The sequence below is a fragment of the Cottoperca gobio genome, chromosome 9 (assembly GCF_900634415.1).
Source record: "Cottoperca gobio chromosome 9, fCotGob3.1, whole genome shotgun sequence".
NCBI lineage: Eukaryota > Metazoa > Chordata > Actinopteri > Perciformes > Bovichtidae > Cottoperca > Cottoperca gobio.
The window spans coordinates 18,868,463-18,891,687 of record NC_041363.1 but is presented as its reverse complement, the minus strand read 5'-3'; the positions used below and the strand labels follow the sequence as shown (position 1 = coordinate 18,891,687).

The 23,225-nt window shown below is 41.6% G+C and overlaps 1 protein-coding gene across 1 annotated transcript in view; it reads right to left on the bottom strand.

The window, feature by feature from the left end:
- LOC115013078 (transmembrane protein 132D) overlaps positions 1 to 23,225 on the bottom strand; it is a 211,007-nt gene that overhangs the window by 68,304 nt on the left and 119,478 nt on the right. Inside the window, 1 exon segment of the mRNA XM_029439060.1 lies at positions 6,021 to 6,207. Coding sequence (XP_029294920.1) covers positions 6,021 to 6,207 — 187 coding nt within the window.

Sequence of the window (23,225 nt, the reverse complement as noted above, 5' to 3'; positions counted from 1 at the left end):
TTACTAAAACTATGATCTTTCCTTAACCATAACTAAAGTGAAGTTTAGACTTTTTGTAGAGTAGCGTTGTTGTTAATGCAGTGGTTCTTAAGCTGGGTTCGATCGAACCCCAGGGGTTCGCTGAGTCACTCTCAGGGGTTCGGCAGGGGTCAAGACACACACAGTATAGCCCGGTTCACACTAGCAATGTCGAGCCGTTTTTGTCGGCCGTCAGAAAATTGGCTGCCGACAATTTGGCAACACACAATTTTTCTTAGCCGTGTTAGATTACAAATATTTAGTTGCTTAGTAAAAATGTGTTACACAAAATAAATTCAGCCCACTCGTATTATTTGTGACGTCATGCTCCGCTTGGCCATCATTGGCTGCAGCTGATCACGCCACATTGCTTAGCTTTGATATCTGTGCTGCAGGGAACTTGATGCGCTCAGTGGTCGACTTGTGGCTGTTGTGATTGTACGTCATTAGTGATTTTCTTTTAATCTTTCAATCCCTTCATACTAACTATGTCGAGCAAAAAAAAGAAAGTGGTTGGACGAATACGTACAATATGGATTCACGTGTATAAAGGAACGTGATGGGAGTCAGCGTGATTTGCAATGCCAAGTTGAGCAATTCTAGTCTAGCACCGGCAAAACTAAAGGAACACTTCCTAAAGCTGCATGGAGATGGGAAGTACAAGAACACAACGCTCGCTGAATTCAAGGTGAAGAGAGCCAGATTCGATGAAAAGGCTACTCTGCCTGTTCTCGAATTTGTACCCATCGACAAACCGATCCTCACAGCATCGTACGAAGTTGCGTACCTGATCGCAAAGCAGGGCAAACCACACACCATTGGTGAAACACTCGTAAAACCAGCTGCGTTGAAGATGGTGAATATCATGCTGGGAAAAGCTGCTGAAGATAAGTTATCCCAAATTCCTCTTTCAAATGACACTATCAGCAGCAGAATAGACGACATGAGCGATAACATCTTGGCTCAAGTAGTTGCAGATCTGATTTCAAGCCCAGCAAAATTCAGCCTCCAACTCGACGAGACCACCGACGTTTCCAATCTAAGCCGGTGTGTTGTATTCGTGCGCTATGTGAAAGACGACGTGATAAAGGAAGATTTTTTATTTTGTAAGCCTCTTACAACAACAACCACGGCAGTCGATGTGAAGGAACTCGTGGATGATTTCTTCAGGGACAACGATCTTTCGTGGAATACGGTTTCTGCAGTTTGTAGGCGCTCCAGCCATGCTGCGACGACACTCTGGTTTTGGAGCGCTGGTGAAATCCGATGCACCACACATCATCGTTACGCACTGTGTTCTGCACAGCAATGCGTTGGCAACAAAAACCTTGCCTCTAAAACTGGCAGAAGTATTAAAAATTGTAGTTGAATGTGTGAACTACGTGCGAAATAGTGCTATGAAGCACCGCATCTTCAAAGAGCTGTGTAAGGAAATTGGCTCTGAATTCGAGGTTCTTCTGCACCATTCTAACGTTCGGTGGTTATCCCGGGGAAAGTTGCTGAATCGTGTTTTTGCCATGCGTGTGGAATTAGCCCTGTTTTTGCGAGACTACCAACATTGCTACGCAGATTGCTTCGAAAATTCTGAGTTCATTCTCATTTTGGCGTACATGGCCGATATTTTCGATGCTCTCAATCATCTCAATCGACAGATGCAGGGTGGCGGAGTGAACATCATCGAAGCGGAAGAAAACCTGGAGGCGTTTAAAAAAAAAAGCTACCTTTATGGAAACTTCGCAAACATTCCCCTGCTGGACGACTGTGTAAGTAAGATCGAAGACGTGTCTGGAATTGGAGACATTTCTGTATCTGAGGAACTGAAGCAAGCAGTTGCCATGCACTTAGATGAGCTCGCAACGTCTCTCGACGGATACTTCCCCACCAGAGTCATATCCAGCATGGGTGAGACAGCCGTACACGTTTAGTGTTGCGACAGCAGATGTCAACGATGAATACCTCGACGAAATCATTTAACTTCAGCTGAGCCAGCTTCAACAGCAACTCTTCAGAACAACAACGCTCTCAACGTTTTGGTGTCACCAAATCGTACCATACCCTCTTATTGCTAAGAAAGCCCTTCAGATACTCATACCGTTTGTTACAACGTATCTTTGCGAGCAATCCTTTTAGAGGATGGTAGACATGAAAACTACGAAAAGGAACAGACATTGTTGCAATAATTATATGAGAGTGGCACTTGCCAAGGTGAAGCGGCGCATTTCTGAACTTGTATCTAAAGGCAACAGCAAAAGTCACATTGATTTGCAGTAAATATTCATTGAGTTATGTTTTTGTGTGAAATTCATGTTTTGTTGGTTTTGTTCTTTCAACACAGTGATTGTGTGTGCAACTGATGCATGGTTCATTGTGTGCACTAATAAGATATATTCCTATGTTTTGAAGAAATCATATTTTATTTTTCCAATTACGAAGGGTTCGGTGAATGCACTGATGAAGCTTGCAGGGTTCAATACCTCCAATAATGTTAAGAACCACTGTGATAATGTATGACGGGGACGAACATAGTGGTTTAGTCGTTTTATGGAAGCTTGGGCGGAGAGTTGGTTTATGTGATTAATTCATGGATTAGCATGCTGCTTCTTCCTTCTGTTTCGGACATGAAATGTTAATTTATGTTGCTTATTAAAAGTATGTTGTATATAATCCCAGTTATTTATTGTTTTTGTTATTAAAATTTTAAAATATTTAATTTTAATGTTTGAAATGAATGTATATTCAATTGAATCTCTTTTGAGATGGAACAAAAGCAAACAATAAATTGTGTTTTAAATAATATAATTATATACATATAGAATTAAGATTATTTTAAATTGATTTCTGTCAAGTTAGTGATCATTTATGACACATATTTCAAATGTGTTCATTAAAGCTCGAGGGTCACATGTAAATTAGTGATCTTATAATACTTTAAACATTCAACTAATATCCATGAGCCTTTTCACTGATACATACTTTTAAATGCTTCTGTTTTAAAGAATACAGAGGAATAAGATGTATTATTATTCACCCTAGAGCTTCATTCACACTGCCAAATCCCAACAGCACTGCTTTTTGAAATGATGGTTTCAAGCTTGCTTTTTCCAGTGTGTGAAAGAGACAGGGGTTGCAAAAGCCCTGAACAAAATTGGGTTTTCTCACTAGAGCTTTGCTGTTTGAAGGAGGGCTATCAGGCCAGATTAGCTCTACCTCAGTGGTAATGGAACTGGGAGTATTTTGAAAAGCATCCTCCTCCTCACTTTGAAGCCTGAGGTTCTCGCTTGCTGTAGCCAGAGCAGCAATGTCTGTTATGGTATGCGTCTGTTTTGATCTGTTAATATACAAAGTGGTGGTGATTACAAATGTTACAGATGAAAATAGACCTTTTAGGCACAATCTATTCCTTCACCTGACCTTGTCTGATAAAAAGTATGTAGGCCTACTAGTACAAAGTCCTCATGTTATAGTTTGCTCTCTTTTCCAGATAGAAAGAGTGTTTTTCTCTTTAAGTAATATTATGTAACTATTTAACCTTGAAATAACAACCACAGAATCTTTTTGATGCCAAACTGTAAAAGGGAGAGTGGTCCCTCTGAAAGTCCCTCTCTGCGCCCCGCACGCCTCTTCTTGCACTGTGATTCGGTGAGCGAGTTGAATCGTTTTTGATTATAAGTAATGTTATCATAACAAATGCATGTGTAACGTTACTTATTACACCGCTGTTAGATATTTAACAGCGGATTCTAGGTGAATTGAACCCTCTGAAACTGTAGGGGCGCTAAATTGCAAAACATTATGTTGCTTTAAGGCAGGGGTCAGCAACCTTTACTATCAAAAGAGCCATTCACCCCCCCTCTTCCACCAAATAAAATGTGTCTGGAGCCGCAAAATGTATTTGATAACAAAGCTTTTATATTTTATAAGCTTTTCTAAGCATTTTATATATAGTTATACTATTTGTTGCATTTATGAAATTACAGAATGACAATACAGGAAACTCCTATTTTTACCTGATTTAACAAATGAAAACATCAAACTCTTCTGAAGAAATATACTGGCATGTTTCGGCCTACTGTGAAATAAATTAAACACAGAACTATGCAGCCTATTTGAGTCCTCCACATATTTGTTGAATCAAATAAAATAAAATGAAAATAATATAGAAATACACAAAACAATAAAAAATACAATATAAAAATGAAATTAATAAAAACATTTATCCCACTTTGAAGTGAAATTGTTTTTATAGCTGCAGCCTAATAGATTAAAAAGAGTAAACATAAAAAAATAGGCCAGTTTGTATTTAATTGTGTCCGTTTATGTCAGTTTCAGTGTGTTTTCCTCCACTTGGTGGTGGTGATCATTTCTTTGGTTTGTCTTGTGATGTTTGTTGCCATTTTAATAGCCGTGTCCTCGACGGTCTTTGCAGAGAGAGACATATCTCTAATTATCTGAACAATTTCCTGTTTGTTTTTGAAGTCCGAAAATATGCTCTGATATTTTTAAGAATGTTTCTTTCATGTATTATCCATCTGTGAACGGCTTTCCACGCCGTACTATCTCCTGAGCGGCCAAATAACTAGCGGTAGTTGAGTTTGAAGACTTCATCTAGTTCTTGAAAGTATATTTGTTCTGCTCTGCTTTTAGCAGCACTCCAGAAAATTGCTCTTTTCCACGTATCTCCAGCTTCATTTTTTGTTGTTTGCTCATTTCTCGCCACATATCAAGCACACAGGTAGGCCGGCATCGTTGGCAGGGAAAGCAAATGTATCTGTCCAAGCAGAATTAAACTCTATTTTCCTCCGAGACTTTTCTTTTTTTCTTTTTCTCCATGGTTAGCATACCGAGTTAAGCGGGGGTCTGAAATTCAAGATAAGCCACCTGCAGGGAACGAGGAAGGTAGACGCAGTAGAATGTAGAATGTGTTGCAGTTTTTAGTGGACGAAATATTTAAAAATATATTTTTATTTCAGTGTCACAAAATCACCTCGAACTCCAAGATAAAGAGGCTTTGAAAGATTGTCCACTGTGCAACAAAAAATACATACAAATAAATATTTGGTTCCATGTTTTTGTCAGTTTTAGTCAAAGCTACAGGGAGCCACCACAGAGCGGTTAAAGAGCCGCATGTGGCTCCTGAGCCGCGGGTTGCCGACCCCTGCTTTAAGGGAATTCTGGATGCATACAACAAAAACCCACAGTATAAAATGCATATACATTTTCATATTATAAAAGTTGTATTTAATTCTGCTTCTATTACACTTTATGTTGCATCCTTTTACAACATTAGATGTTTTGATTTAGGAGTTTTTTTCGATTCTTTGTTGGACTTAACCAGAATAAGGGCTTATTGCTGTAATGAGTGTACTTGCAAGGTACACGCTAGCCATTCATTTTCTCAGACAAATTGCATGTTTGAGTTGTCATTGCTAAAAAAAATAAAATAATTCAGTCGTGTTCCTTTTGTTGTGAACAAAACATGTTTTGGTGTGTTAATGTGTCAATGCTTCCCAAAGTGACACTGAAGTGTCGACTCATATACGGAACAATTAAAGTTTTGGGTCCATATGGAAAGCAGCTTTTTAAGACCTAAGGAGTCAAACGGTGCTTGAGTCTCAGCGGGAACGACACCTACCAGCATGAGGTCTACACAGGGGAAGCATTAGTGCGTGAAGGCAGGTGTGTATGACTCTACATGCGTGCTTGTGTGTCCATATTTGTGAGGCTGCTTGTCATTTGAGGGTGAAACCTGCTGTGTGTGTGTGTGTGTGTGGCCAGGAGGCTTGTAGCAACAGGAGGAGGTAAACAAGCTGACCTTTACAGCTTTGATCAACCTGGAGGAGGGGGATGAGCTGGGGGTGTCGGCAAGAAGGTTAGGAGGAGGAGGGAAATGGAGGGAAAAAAATCTATTCCAGCATAAGAAATGTGTGCCACTGGTTATGTCTATATGTAGCCTATGCTCACACATATCTGTATCTCTGCTCGTATATCAAGTCATCCCTTACCTCAGCCAGCGGTACGATCCCCTGAATATCTGCGTTGCTGATGTAAAGGTGCGAGACTTTCTCTGTTTGCCTGGAAGTGCCAACTGGGTACTCGACATTCCAGTGGAGAGTCTGGATTGGCACCAGATTGATCACGTTATCCACCTCAAATTCCAGCTGCATCACCTCATATGATGGACTTTCCAATCTACAGAGAAAGAGGAAGGAAACACATGTGTCATTTTTTTCTTTCTTTTCAGTTTTAAAAACACAATTATATTTATAGGTCTTTCCTGAAAAAGAGTGTCCAGAGAATGTAAAGAGTGTCACTTATACAATTCTGGAAGACATTAGTTGTGGCCACATGTTAAGATGCAGTAAATAAACACAGCGGCAGCTTTCAGCTTTAACCTAATTTATATCACAGATGATGGTGGGTTTCCTTTGAGAGAAAGAAACCCAATGTTAAGGTCAGGATATTTTTTGTCAGCATCAAAACATATTGTAATGCAAGTCCAGAGTATTTGAGTAACCAGTGAAACAATTAGAGAGAATGACACATTGAGGATAGAGAGAAAGGTGATGGAGAGATGAAGGGTTATTGTCACCGTATAAAAATGGTGGCATGTGGCCTGTATCTTTAGTGTAAACCACTTTTAAAACATTATTGCCCAATTCCAATCCAGCTGCACAACCATCCCACTTCGAGACGGAGTGAACTCTGTTTGTAGTCACACCCACAGCGTCCTTCTTTAATGTGTAGAAAAATACAGTGGCAAAGCTTCTGGATAAACTTCCCTCTTTCTGCGAACTGCTGTACCTTTTTGTAACCATGGTTTTGTATCAGTATAAAAATAAAACGTCCAAGCTTCTTTGTTGGCATTTCTTACTTTTGTTTTTGTAAACTTCTCAACTGTTTATGAGTTGCTTGATTTTTGCAACACTCCCAGTAAATTCACTTTACAATGACACGTCTCCAGTTTTCTACACTAGACAGGGGTATATTTGATCCTAAATACAATGTAACCTTTAGGTGCTTAACGCCTTAAACTTAGATTGAGCAGTTTATGAGAAAATGTGTAAACGCACAAAACTATTTGTACGGAGCGTGTTTCTACGGCGAACACAACGCGTTGTTGCTCGTGGTCAGTCAGTAAGAGCGGCCGGTGAAGGCAGCACCGATGCAGACTCGCTGTTGTAGGCTTAAATAATCCACTTCCACTTCACGCTTATTGGTTTTGGATAGCAATTAATATGGCGGACCCTCCAAGGGAATGCACAAACGGAGTGGAAGTGGGTAGGGAGAGGGTTTAGCAGCCAGATTGGAATAGGGCCTTTGTAACAGACTGTAAGTGCCTTTGTACACTTGAGCCATTCACAATCTCTGGAGCTGAAAACAAATCTGTAGTTAGCATCCACACTAAGTATCTACTGCTACTTGTGATTATGATGATAATAATGACTACGATGATGAAGTGCAATGACGGTGAGGTTCTTGGTGATGGATGGGATGATGATGAGTGCTTAGTTTTATCTTGAGGACTGCCAAGAAGGTGTACAAGCTATCCATGTGTGCATATGCTTGTGTGTGAGTGTGTTTGTGTAAATTGAGTGTGGGAGAGAATTGGGGAGTCAAATAAGTCCCATCTGAAAATAATGAAACATTTTACAGTTTAATGGATAAAAGCCATTCTGTGTTATGCCTTCTCTAAAAAAAAGACTGTGCAAGCGTATTTATGTGCCTCTCTCTTTATGTTGGTGAGTTTGTGTAATAATATTGCTTCTAAAGTGTTGGACATCACCACAGACCAGAAGCATTGCTTTGTTTTGGATGCAGGCTCATATCTACTTTAGTTTAGCATACGGACTGAACACAAGTGGACATAGCTCTGTCTAAAAGTAAGAACTCTCCAGTGTAAGAGCGATTCAAAGAAACATTATCGATCTTAAACTCATTAGAAAGATCTATCAGTCATTATCATAAGGATTTATTAATACAATCTCCACATAATCACAGCAAGAAGAAATAATCTCTTCCCTTCTACCTCTTTACTCTGATTCCAACATATCGAAATGTGTCTGACATTTTGACAACTTGGATTCGTGCTGCACATCATGCCCTCACAACATTGTAGACTGTCATTACCTTCTTTGCCTTTCTGCTTGTCAGACATCCTGATTCTACCTGCTGCTATGAATCACATCCAGCAGTAACATTTATCCGCACATAAATATTTTGCATCTCCTTATTCTAGCTCTTAGCCAACAATGTCATAGTTAGGGTTGGGGCTGTATTTGGATTTATTCAGAATTAATAAATGAATGAATGACTAAAGAGTCTAAACTCGCCGCTGTATGTTCAACATGTCATCACTTCGTCATTTAATCCTATTAGACATGAAGTGTGTGTGAAGTTGTCATAATTAGAAAATCAATTCTTGAGTTATGGCAAAAAAAGTGTTCCATGAGGTCACAGTGACCTTTGACCACTAAAATAATCAGTTCATCTTTGAGTCAAAGTGGATATTTCAGCCAAATTTGAAGAAATTCCCTCAAGGCCTTTCTTGAGATATCGCGTTGACTGACGTGTGTACGCAGTGACCTTGACCTTTGACCACCTAAATATCATCAGTTCATCCTTTAATCCAAGTGGACGTTTCTGCCAAATGTGAAGAGATTCCCTCCAGACATTCTTGAGATATCGCGTTCACGATAATTGGATGGATGGACTGCCCGAAAGCTGTCGCTGCTGTGGAGGCATAACAAAATTAAATGCCCACACACTGCAATACAATACAATGTTTGTGCTGCTTTAAGCGGTTGCACACAGAGCAGAAGAAACTCAGTGGCTCTTAAATATAAACACTATCTGAAATGTGACAGTACATTTTCCGCGGTCAAGATAGCGGTGAATTATACCCACTTACAGTTCCCAGTGTGCAACACAAAAGGTCTCTTGGGTGGGATTTTGGAGACAAGCATTCAACACACATCAGAGTCGACTGTTTCACAGCGTCAAGAGAGGGGGGTGGGAAATAATTTAGATACTGTTTAGCATCTAGAAATCTTTTTGACTGTATATGTCCGATTTTTATTTATAGTATTTACCTGTCACTGACACACAGACAACGACACAGACTAACACACACACACACACACACACACACACTCACACTCACACACACACATCCCGTGGCTAGTGGACCACGAATTAGAAAGAAGCAGCTGTAAATTGATTTTATAGCTCTGCCTTACAGCCATACACACACACACACACACACACACACACACACACACACACACACACACGCACACACATAGGGGTTAAAGGTCATGACAAAGCCAAATGCTGAGGGTCTGTGATATCTGGTGTGTCTCTGTGTGTGTGAGTGTGTGTTTCTAGGGAGAAGGGGTGAGCGATGTGTTACACGAATAGATTAAGGAGAGAAAACTGATGGGTGTCAGCTACCCTTGACCTCTTCCAGATCCCTCCATCATGCTTGCTTTTCTTTCATATGTCTCCACCCATCTGTCTGCTTCTCTCTAGCTCTTACCAAACCCAACCTGACATCACATTACAGTTATCCTGTCTTTAAACAAAAATGTTGCTTTGCTTCTGTTTTCTGGCTTTAGTCACATGATCCACAATTTGAGTTTACCCTCAGACCATTATGAGCTTAGTAAACCATTACAATTAATTCCTCTAACATGCAATGTGTGTAATAATACAGTACAGTTACAGCTCGCAATAGTATCTGCGTCCACGTCAAGCCTTTCCCAATATTTGCCGGGGGAAAGTTGCTGGTAAACCCAGAACCTTTCCCCAGTTGTACTTCATGTCTTAATTTAGAAAAGGCACAATCATACAAGGTCATAATGTTCCAAAAATAAAGTCAGGTTTCTATCCAAATGTATCGCACATTTTATCCTAATTTTGAGAGAATTAGGCAAGAAGAAAATATGAATGAATGCCTGTTTCCATACATTACCATTATGGGATTAATAGCAGTTGTTCATCGAGGCAAGCAGTAAGTGGCAGCAGCAAAATTACGTTGTTAAAAGTGCGGCAGGCGGATCTCAAACAGTGAAAAACAATGTAGAAAACTTCATGGAAATAGGACATTTCTGTTTGTTTCTTGTATTAATGTGAGGAAGGATCTATCAGATCTGTGTATTCGCTAAATAAGTTTCCATTGCACTTTTTTGCATTTTGCTTTTCTACCTCAGCTAAGCAGGAAAACGTTTTTGCGATAGTTCAAGATTTTTCCGTATTTTCTGTCTTTCAACTGTCTTTTTTATGTGCAAATTGTTCGTTCACATCGTGGGACAACACAATAATATTGCCTGTTGTATTTCTACAACAGCTTTCTTTGTCAGTCCAACCATCCTCTCAAGCTACCGTGTGCAATTACACTCTGTTAGATAAAGTGTGATAAGTGCCTTGTATTTCTATGTGAAAACTTTGCTTTATCCAGTTTATATTACATACATATTTATTTGAAATCATGAGAATGTTTACATTTTTGGTGCAGTCCACCCTCCCCGTGTGTGCTTATCAATCAATACGACTTCTTTGAACTCAAAGGACACAGTAGGAGTAACATTATTTCACATTTTTTCAGGGAGAAACCTAAAACACAGCAGAGGTTTACACACATACACAGCGAGACACAATACTGTGTCACTTTCACTCTCTGTTCCTGCCTCTCTGACACTCACAGACACATGAACACAGGCGATGCACAAGCAACACACCTCTGTCTCTCTTCTTCTCTCACACACACTCTCTCACACACACACACACACACACACACACACACACACACACACACTCATACACACACACACACACACACACACACACACATCCAAAGAACCACCCAGAAAATGTTGAGTGTGTTTGGGTACAGTGTAATCGCTGAAGCTGAAAAAGCAATGTGTCTGCAGTGACAGATTCATTCAGGTGTTAGCTCTGTCCCAACCACAAAGCTCCAAAACAATATTACACTGTCCTCTAGTGCATACGCGGGCACACACATACACACACACACACACACACACATACACACGTACTAGAACATTGTTCAGCAATGCTCAAAACCAGCCAAACAAAACTACCACGGAAGTTGACACTTTCTCACCGTCTCGGAGTATGTTTTCCCTCACTTAACATGATGCTGACCTTCATCATGTTATCCCTGTTCCTGACACATTGATGCAGATTGATGCAGGTTTACAGGTCAGTCTGAGAGGGTCAACATGTGTCTTTTGAACCAGTTTCAGAACCTTCCTCCCAACCAGGGTCATGCAGTTTGAACACTGACTGGCTTTGGTGAACATGCATTTCTATTCTATTTAATTTCATTGGGGTTTGAATTGGCATTGGAAATTGGCATCTAGGTGACAAACAATCAGAGGAATTATAAGAGAGAGAGAGAGAGAGAGAGAGAGAGAGAGAGAGAGAGAGAGAGAGAGAGAGAGAGAGAGAGAGCTAAGAGGAGAGAGACAAGAGGGAGAGGGAGAAGAGAGAGAGAGAGGGAGAGACAGAGAGAGAGGGGGAGAGACAAAGAGAGAGAGGGAGAGAGAAGAGAGGGAGCGGAGAGAAGAGAGAGAAGGAGAGAGGAGCAGCGAGAGAGGGAGGGAGAGGGAGGAAGGAGGGAGTGAGGAGGGGGGGGGTCTCAGCACAGGAGAGGGAGAGAGGGAGTTCGAGAGAGCGAGAGGGATCAGAGACAAAGAAGAGAGAGGACAGAGAGGGAGAGAGAGAGAGAGAGAGAGAGAGAGAGAGAGAAGAGAGAGAGAGAGTGTCAGAGCGAGAGGGAGAGTTCCGAGAAAGAAAGAAAAGAGAGAAGAGAGAGAGAGAGAGCAGAGAGAGAGAGAGGAGGGAGAGAGAGAGAGGGAGAGAGAGGGAGAGGAGAGAGAGAGAGAGAGAGAGAGAGAGAGAGAGAGACAGAGAGAGACAGAGAGAGAGATTTTCCTATGTAAATTAATTATGTGTAAATGAACTGCTTAGCAATGATGTGTACGGGACTATTGACGCAGACTTGAGTATTTGTGAACAGGGAACCAGTTATCTGAAGATACTGTTGACTGATTACATGTGAATGCATCCACAGCAAATGCAGTGTTTCAAATATAAGTCCAGAGACATTCATAGACGTTTACGTTCTTAATCTAGTTAGTTGGCAAGCTATAACTATATGCTCACATGCTTCATTACAATTTAAACACAATAGGCTTAAACCCATATGTTATGCGGTTGTAAAAACGCATTCTGGGTATGTTTAGAGAATCCTGTGTGAGGCAAAAGTACATGGCGAAGGAAAGTGGTTACATCAAAAAACATAAACTACAACACTCCATCACAAGTCTTTGAACCCAAAGAAAATGTAAAGGTGCACTTTTGTTCCAGACTCACCTGTGCTGCTAGATAATTGTTAAGTTTGATACACAGCGAGACAAACATACCGTTACGCATGTTTTTGGTAGTGAACGTTTCTCTGTCTATGGAGGGAGGCTGGCCTGTCTCAGCCTATAAACCCAGATAAAAAGATATACTTCTGGCAGCAGAGGGTGTCTTGAGAGACATGCTTTCTGGACTCACTTCTTACGCTCGTGTGTAACTGGTTTGGCCCTTTTGGAGTCTCAGAGCTGATTAGGAAAGATGATTGATGTTTTATTTTCTCTGTTTATCTATTTAGCCCATCAATTAAACGATTTAGTTTCCCGGCTGGGTCAACAGAGATACAATCTTGTTTGCAGCCTCACTGAATCTGTTCTTCCCTCTTTTAAAAATAATTAATATAACCTTTGTATCTGTTGAACATTTATTTTAATATGGTTTCATATTAAAAGGGCTCTGTATTATATGTAAATATTGTTCTTCAATGATTTATGGGTGAAATTATCATCATTACATGAATTCAAAGATCCTCATCTCAGAAAATATTGATATTTCTAATACAGAAGATATATATATATATATATATATATATATATATATATATATATATATATATATTAAAATGATTATTGAATATGCAGGTGTTTCTTTTCTGTTGTACATAAAGAGAATTTAGGTGTATTTTTATTCATTAAACATTTGGCAAAGGAGACATCTATGAAATCTTAACTAACGCAGTTCAATGCAACTACAATGCTGTGTTAATGTTATTGCATCATGACAAACAATTGGTTTGCCGTGAATTTAGTGATGGATTCTAAACATTTGACATGCATTTAAGTGTTTTCTTTGTTTTAGATACAAGGTTGTCGTTTAGTAAATCAGACACTGATGGCGCAGTGCTGTATTGTGCCTCTTTATATAGGTTTTTTTATTTCTATGAAAAATGTTTTTATGCTGTATAGGGGCGGTACTTTGCTGCAAAGATATTTCAAAAGGGTTACATTATTAAAACAAGTTTTAGAACCACTGTTTTGTCTTGCTGTCTCTGTAGGAATCATTGAGTGTGTGTGTGTGTGTGTGTGTGTGTGTGTGTGTGTGTGTGTGTGTGTGTGTGTGTGTGTGTCCTTGTGCTGCCCCCTGGGTCAATGTGCCAAGTATCCTTTCTTTCTGCCCATGTAACAAATGACTGCCCCCCCCACCACCACCACACACACATACACACAAACACTCTGAGACATCTCCAATGGCCTTGCCGTAGAGGTGGATATACAGTCAAGGTCCCGTTCATCTCTCTGTCACAGCTTTAATAAGAGACACACATAGTGTTTCTTACACACACACATGCTCACATCATTGATTGAGTGATGAAGTCAAGTCTCACAGTTAACTAGGCTCATTGCCGCACCTAATATAAGTCACATACACACACACACACACACACACACACTAGATTATTACCGGAGCATCTGATCTGAAACTGATTAGGTTTACTATCTCAAGAGAGAGAGATATTTGGCTCATGTGTTCCCTTCTGGAGTTTGATTTTAAGTGTTGCAATATTCATAAGTGAGTTTAAATTACATTCACAATAAATAGAAGCATGGTGGTTGAATATGATATTTTTTGAGTATTCCACTTTTACCCAAACCGTTTATTGTTTTCAGAGGGGTTCAGCACAGTGTGGCTCCTTGGTAATTCACAGCCCATTGCTGACCCCTTGCTGCTTTTTCCTCCTGAGGAGAAGCAGGTGGTAGCTACAGGAAAATCTCTCCCTTTGAATCACCCTCAAAGTTGCAAAGCACACACCCACACACACACACACACACACACACACCATGTAGCAAGTGCAGGGAGGACAGGTTGTCTTATCAAAGTGTACTGTAGGAAAGTGGTGGTCTCGGGGGAAATTCAAAGGACAATAGAGAACAAATACACAAACACACACACCAACAGACATGCACCACTGGCAAGACCAGAGGAAACCACCCCTGGGAGAATACAGGGCAGGAAAGAAAGGATGAAAAAGGGAGAAGGACAAGAAAAAAGGCAAAGGAAGATTTTTTCTCTTTTTGTCAGAGGATGTCACTTACCGCATCCCATCAGCACCTGCACAGCCAGTGGCTGACAGCAGGTGTGTGTGTGTGTGTGTGTGAGTGTGAGTGTGTGTGTGTGTGTGTGTGTGTGTGTGTGTGTGTGTGTGTGTGTGTGTGTGTTTGTGTGTGTGTTACACACAGAGAGAGAGACACAAGGGGGTTTGTAGAGAAATATCTGATATGAGACAACCACAAAATAGAGGTTAGATAGACAGAGAGACAAAGGGATAAAAAGCACCACATAGAAACAGAGGCAATAACACACACTTTCTCACTCTCTACCAGACACACACTCACACACCCGTACATATATACACACACGGCTGTCAGAGACGTGTTAACTGCAACAGGGAGACAGAGAAAGACTGAAGTAAAGGCAAGACGACGCCAGGCGGAACCACAGGCCGACAACACTGGCACAGCCATCACACACCTTCACCTTCACTGTGTGTGTGAGAGAGAGTGTGTGTGTGACAGCTGGACACAGGGATGCAACGCTCCGTCGCAGACAACCTCTGTCAGTTTAGCTTAAGACAACCCTGAACTGTGTGTGTGAGCATGTATATGTCTAAGAGCACATATCATTATGTGCATTTTTGTACGTATACTTTGCCAACCTAGCAGTCCATCAGCTGTTCACACTTAATTTAAACACTACAATACACACACACACACACACACACACACACACACACACACACACACACACACACACACACACACACACACACACACAGTCTTTTTAACCTGCTTTAGCCCCCACTGACCAGCTGTCAGATCTGGGTTTTCAATAGTTACCCAGACATATATTGTAAAGGAAAAATGGGAAAAAAGATGATAGAGGGAGATCGGATGCTATTTATAACTTTCTAGTAGGACAAGCCATATTATATGAGAGTAAAGAACTAAATACTTAATGAATTATCTTATTGATGCGGCATGTGAAAGAACAGTTTAGTGTTCTCAATGCCAGGTAACGTCATTGAGCAAGGATTAGTTTTCAGTTGTGCTATTTCACTTTGTTCTTTAAATAACTGTTGAACTACTTTTTTTTATATCGTTTGTCATGATTCTTTTCTATCTCTGTAAGATGTTTTAATTGATTTTACTTTCTTTGCATACATTTGACAGGTGGAATTAACTAAACATAAATGCATTCCTAGATACTTTAACTGTGCCATTAAATGCCGTACCAAACCATGCACAATCAAATGATTTAATTAATAAACATGAAACCACATTTAGTTTAAATGATTAAAAAAGCAACCTTGTTGGCTCTCATCAATCAAGTTTAAAAGGCTGCAAAGAGTTTCTCAAGAATGCGTGGTGCAATTCCAGTCAAAAGTGATTAAAATGTCATAAATTGATTATGGTCAATCATTAATTCAATAAGTTATTACATAACTGTGTTAATAAAATATTTAACATAATTCTATTTAAACATTTTTCATTTAATTTTCATTTCATCCAGCTTTTATGATTAAATTTATGAATTACTGTTTCTTCACACCAAACTGAATCCACAAACATGCAGATGCCTTCAACCATCGTACTCAAATCAACCCATATGCAAATAAACATGTTTGATATCTAAAAATGCATTTCCACATAGATACACACTGTTTTAATGTAGGTACAGCCCCACTGATGTTTGAACATCCAGCTGTGGCCCCCACTGAGTAACTAAAATACACACACACTAAATAAAACAAATATAAGAAATTGATAAATGCATCATGTTAACAAGCACACTGTCTCTTTCTCTTATTTCTCTCACAACACATAATGCAAACTATTTAATTAATGTGTGCGCACTGAAAAAAATGCACACAATGTGATAACACACAGATAGTTACAGCATGCATAAACAGAGACCAAATTGGCTGCAGCGACAATTTACACACACACACACACACACACACACACACACACACACACACACACACACACACAGACACACACACACACACACACTAATAACATTTCTATTAAATTTAATTTAAAAAAGATAATAACATAGTGTTGTTCCAGGTTTCCCTTAAGCTTTATTGGCATTGTTTGAGCAAAACTGACATGAATGTTAATCACTAACTGTTTTTATGAAAAAGAGACTTTTTTTTTTGGTCAGCACCGACTAAAGCACACAGAACACAAGTTAATCTATCTGTGTGAGGCAGAGAGAGTGCGTGTGAGTGAGTTTGTCCGAGCTGTCGAGAATACAGTAAGATTGTCACAGAGAGGACAGAGGGGACTCTGGGGGAATGAGTTTGCAGAAACAAAGGATACAAACACACACAAGAACATGCACACACACACACACACACACACACGCACACACACACACACACACACACACACACACACACACACATTAATCCTAACATACGTATTGTTCTGTACAAACATACATGTATACGAAACGCAAAGATTGCTTTGTATCAAGCTCTAGTTCGAAGTGGGTTATATGTAAAGACATTTGGATACATCGCACTCCTCTCCTGCACTATTCATTAAAACGTATGCTTGTGACACACCGATGCACGCTCTCAAGGTGAGAGTTAAGGGGATGTAAGAGGACAGATCAATAGTACTGAGCAACAAAAGAGAGACACAATGACACTGACACAGTGGCCTTGATAGTTACAATCCCCCTCGCTCTCTGTGTCTCTTTCTCCGTAGCCATGTTGTTACACAGGCCAGGATTTTGACATCCCCTGAAGTGCCTTGGACCTTGGATTCCGGATCCCATCTTTGACGAAGGACACAAGTGAACCTCATCATCCCTTATTCCAAGAGGATACATCTCCTACCTCAATCCCTTATTTTGATTATACTCGTGTGGTAGGACTGCATCACGAGTCCAACATTCCTTTTGCTTTAATTATTATCTAAAACTAACTCAAATACTCAATTACTGATCTCAGAATTAAGAACGGATCAGACTGAATTGACCTGAAACAGGACTTGAAACTGAATAGACTGAATAATTAAAGAAAGTTGAAAAGGAAATTTGATCCTATCAAAAGAGGAACTGAACTTTGTCACACTCTGGACCTGATCAGACAGAGCTCATGTTATCAGCCTTGGGCAGCTGTTATATAACTGCTTTCAATGAGAATGAGGCATTTTGCTCGCTACTTGTGTGTTGCAGAGTGCATTGTGCTTTTCCGCTCTACGGGCCTATCGTTTTTCGAGAGCACCTGAATTCCACAGGTTTTCAGAGCAGAAAGCGACCAAAGTCATTGCCTTTTGTTCCCATTATCAAATCGGAAGACTGGAGAAGCGGGCCTTCTGTAGGGACTGATGCTGGATACCCGGAGCTATATGGTTACAAGTTACTATGGTTATAGTTACTATGATCTGAACTAAAAGAAACTCAGTGCGGAACTTAAGATATCTAGTAAGTTGTTTTAATTTATTTAAACTATAGTTTAACCGTGAAACTATTGAAATGCACCACATGCGATATTCTTTTGGTTATTCAAAGGTAGTAAAGACAAAAAAGCAAAATGTAAAGACAAAAAAGCAGTGGCAGGCCGTGCATTTCACACCTAGGCCTTCAGTGATGTCCTACACAGTCCTACCTGAATTATTCCACCTCTTAATACCATCATTATGACGCCATGGCTCTAGAAACTATACATTTAGACAGAAACGCAGTATAACCGGGCGTTGCATCACCTTAACAACAGAGTTATATTAATATTTACGAAACATTTAGTTGTAAATAGCAGGCATTCCCAGCGGGGATGGCCATTCTCTTCTCACGATGTCTAGCTTTTCTTGAAAGGTTCGTCTTGAAAATGGCATTGTAATTATATCTGCGACCAAATCGATCTCTTTTCCCCCTTCAGAAATCTACACAAACTAGCTCATTCAAAGTTTGCTAGCTCTGCATTGCTCTGCCTCTCAATAGTGCGTATCCAATCAAAAGACGTGCACGTGCTGATGTTATCGTACACCTGCTAGCTGGCCCCGGTGTCCCCAACTCGAAATCTGATTGGTTAACGCCACAGTTTTGTCTCCGTTCACTTTAAGCTATAGGCGCCCGCACTGTTGATTCTGAAGGCCTAAGGGCAGATTTCTTGGACCCTGGCAACACATTATGGCTGAAATATGATTGGAAAAAAGCTCTAACATAAAGGCCAGCCGTCCAAATCTCGATCTGAGGCTGGAAGCAACGCAACCAAGAGGAAAGCTATGAAATTAAGAGACTATGGGGAATAATTTAATACATATTTGTGGAAAAAATATATCAAAATTAAATGTATATTCTGATGATGTTTAGGCCAGCAGAGAAGGCCTTGCTGGCCCTGATGGCCCACCACTGCTGATATGTGTCCTTTACTCACCCTCAACCCATCCCTACGAGCCAGAAACTGGCTTAATACTGATTTCATCTCCCCGTGTCCACTAATCAGGCTACATGCGGTTACAAATGAACATATTATTCCTCTCTCCGCCTGCCTCTCACGCACAGAAACAGCTATGGCGTTGTTGAAAGTAATAGGCTATTTTCTGGCATAGTGGTTGTGTGATTGCACATAGGCCCTTCTCCGACATGCACAGACCCCCTATCGAGCGCCTATAAACACACGCACAAGCGGCTACGCCATTTCTTATTCTTGTTCGCTCTTTCTTCTTCATACCTACCCCCTACATCGACAATAAAATAGTCTACTCTTTCTCTGTCTAACTTACACAAACGGATACGTGCACACATGCTGCAAACACATTATCTTCTTTTATCATTCTCTTTAAAAAAAGAAAAACTACCCACACACAGCAGTAACAGTAACACAATCTCTCTCTCCATCAAGTGCACACGAGGGGACAAACACAGACCCCCCCCCGCACCCCGGATCTACACCAATATGCAACATGCAAATGCTTTTAAGAGAGGCTCAGTAAGGGGACACAAATGCTTTTGCACCTGTGTGTGTGTGTGTGTGTGTGTGTATGTGTTTGCATACTTAGATGTTCTCCCAAGCGTCATGTTTCATCTTTTTTAGTTTTTCCGAGTATTGTTTTTTTTATAGATGTAATGCTTTGTTTTTTGGAGGCACACAGCGGAAAGAGTTGGGGAAGAAGGGACAGGGGAAGATTCAGCCAAGCCTGAAAAGCTCCAAGATGGTGATGCCATTCACTTGTAATTACATGCATCTTGATGTCGAAGGGGTAATACTGGTGGGGGAAGACTCTGGACAGACCTGGTAAACCCAAACGGGTAGTGCGGGTGAACTGGGAACGTCTGGAGGAAGCCCCTGTCCTGGGGATCTTTAACTCACACCTCCGGCGGAGCTTTTCAGCCATCCCTGTGGAGGTTGGGGGCATTGAACCTGAGTGGGCGATGTTCAAAACCTCTATTGCTGAAGCTGCGGTGATGAGCTGTGGTCTCAAGGTCTTAGGTGCCTCAAGGGGCGGTAACCCTCGAACACCTTTGGTGGACCCCGGTGGTCAGGGAAGCCGTCCGACTGAAGAAGGAGTCCTTTCGGGTTATGTTATCCGGGAGGACTCCGGAAACAGTTGCAGGGTATCGAAGGACTAGAAGGGCGGCAGCTTCTGCCGTGTCAGAGGCAAAGCAGCGGGTGTGGGAGAAGTTCGGAGAAGCTATGGAGAAGGACTTTCGGTCGGCACCAAGGTGCTTCTGGAAAACCATCCGGCACCTCAGGAGGGGGAAGCGAGGAACCATCCAAGCTGTGTACAGCAAGGGTGGGACCATGCTGACTTCAACTGAGAAGGTTATCGGCCGGTGGAAGGAGCACTTTGAGGAACTCCTGAATCCGACTAACACGCCCTCTATGGTTGAGGCAGAGCTGGAAGCTGATGGGGGATCATCGTCAATTTCCCTGATGGAAGTCACTGAGGTAGTCAAACAACTCCACAGTGGCAAAGCCGCAGGGGTTGATGAGATCCGTCCAGAAATTCTGAAGGCTTTGGGTGTTGAGGGGCTGTCTTGGTTGACACGCCTCGTCAACATTGCGTGGAAGTCTGGGACAGTGCCTAGGGGTTGGCAGACCGGGGTGGTGGTTCCCCTATTTAAAAAGGGGGACCAGAGAGTGTGTGCCAACTACAGGGGTATCACACTTCTCAGCCTCCCTGGTAAAGTCTACTCCAAGGTACTGGAAAGGAGGGTTCGGCCGGTAGTCGAACCTCTGATTGAAGAGGAACAATGCGGATTCCGTCCTGGTCGTGGAACAACGGACCAACTCTTCACTCTCGCAAGGATCCTGGAGGGGGCCTGGGAGTACGCCCATCCGGTCTACATGTGTTTTGTGGATCTGGAGAAGGCGTATGACCGGGTCCCCCGGGTGATACTGTGGGAGGTGCTGCGGGAGTATGGGGTGAGGGGGTCACTTTTGAGGGCCATCCAATCCCTGTACGCCCAAAGCGAGAGTTGTGTCCGGATACTCGGCAGTAAGTCGGACTCGTTTCCCGTGAATGTTGGCCTGCGCTTTATCACCAATCCTGTTCGTGATTTTCATGGATAGGATATCGAGGCGTAGTCGTGGAGGAGAGGGGTTGCAGTTCGGTGACCTGAGGATCTCATCGCTGCTCTTTGCAGATGATGTGGTCCTTATGGCATCATCGGTCTGTGACCTTCAACAGTCACTGGATCGGTTCGCAGCCGAGTGTGAAGCGGTTGGGATGAGGATCAGCACCTCCAAATCTGAGGCCATGGCTCTCAGCAGGAAACCGGTGGATTGCCTACTCCGGGTAGGGAATGAGCCATTACCCCAAGTGAAGGAGTTCAAGTACCTCGGGGTCTTGTTCGCGAGTGAGGGGACAATGGAGCGAGAGATTGGCCGGAGAATCGAAGCAGCGGGGGCGGTATTACAGTCACTTTACCGCACCGTTGTGACGAAAAGAGAGCTGAGCCAGAAGGCAAAGCTCTCAATCTACCGGTCGATCTTTGTTCCTACCCTCACCTATGGTCATGAAGGCTGGGTCATGACCGAAAGAACGAGATCACGGGTACAAACGGCCGAAATGGGTTTTCTCAGACGGGTGGCTGTGTTCTCCCTTAGAGATAGGGTGAGAAGCTCAGCCATCCGTGAGAGACTCGGAGTAGAGCCGCTGCTCCTTTACGTTGAAAGGAGCCAGTTGAGGTGGTTCGGGCATCTAGTACGGATGCCACCTGGGCGCCTCCCTAGGGAGGTGTTCCAGGCACGTCCAGCTGGGAGGAGACCCCGGGGAAGACCCAGGACTCGGTGGAGAGATTATATCGAATGTGGTTCTCTCAGAAATCTTGGATGCGATGTTGACAACAAGCCAACTTATGAAGGGAGGCTTCAGATGTTGGGCCGTGCTTTGAGTGAAACAGAACGCTGTTGAACCCATTTACCATTCAACACCAACGAAATGACACAGACGAAGATGATTCATCACTATAAATTCAAATGGGTTGTGACCATTTGCCCATATTTGGTCCAGGCAGGACTCTGACTTTGACATTTGATCTGTCAGACACAGTGCTCAGCGTAAACTGGATATACAATCAATCATTATGGTCGTATTAGTTGGTGACAGAGAACAACAAACATTTTTTAATTAAATGAAGATATTAATTACTTTTAATAAACAAAAAAGAAGTACAAGTAAGTACCACATAGATTAATTACCTCCACCAGGGATGTTATGTTTTCAGCTCGGTCTGTCCGTTTGTCAGTTTGTCTGTCTGATTATTACGGGAGAACTACTGCCCTGATTTTCATGAAACTTGGTGAGCAGGTTATCGTCAGGCCAAAGAAGAACCCATTGCAATTTGGAGCGGTTCCGAATCACGAGGCAACAGCTCAGAATTAGATATCAACGTGTTGTTTAATCACTGAGCAATGAAATACAAGAAATCTTCTTGGCAGGGTCCATTGTGTTTCCACAAGCTCATGAACACACCAAAATCAAAATAACCACTCCCCAATTTAAGGGAATAAGGGAATAAGGACCAACAGAGAAGGAGCATGTGAATGCAGCAGTGGCCTATTAAAAGACATCATTGGGTTTTGGGTATTTACTGCTTCTCTTGAAACATAGTTGGTTGAATCATTCTAGTGGTTTTGGTGCTTTTTACTCACATACTTTACTCACCTTTTCATTTGCCACGACTGTTAATAACTGATTGAAGGCCATATCTAAATACAAAATTAATCGTGGCTGTTTCTGTGATGTTATGATGGAAATAATTAATAATTGACCATTTGTACCCTTACTTTGCTCTCTGTCTCATTTTACACTTTTAAACACATGTCGGCTTCTGAGAGAAAGAAAAAAACAGTGTTGGCGAATGTGAGAGATGCGAGTGAAAGAGAGATATCAGGAGACAAATAAGAAGACGATAAGAAAGAGGAGAAGAGATAAGATGGCGAGAGGAGGAGAGAGACAAGTGAGATACAGAAACACAGACAGAAACAAACAGGACAGAGAGACTGAGAGACGTACCAGTGAGCAAAAGAACGATAAGCAGAGAGAGAATGTACATCTCAGCAAGGTTCTCGGCATCAGAGCCCATTAAGACTGCTCTGGTTTGTCTAATTGCTGCAAAATAACAAGATATGAATTATCATATTGATGAGATACAGATGATGCGCCGTTAACAAGTGATTTCCCAGCTTTCGTTTTCACATATCTCTGAAGATCTCATTAAGTCCGACACATCTCCTCCCACTCACTTACCTCACATAACCCTCTTTCCTAAAAGCAAGCAACTTCAGCACTGATCATTTGACAGAC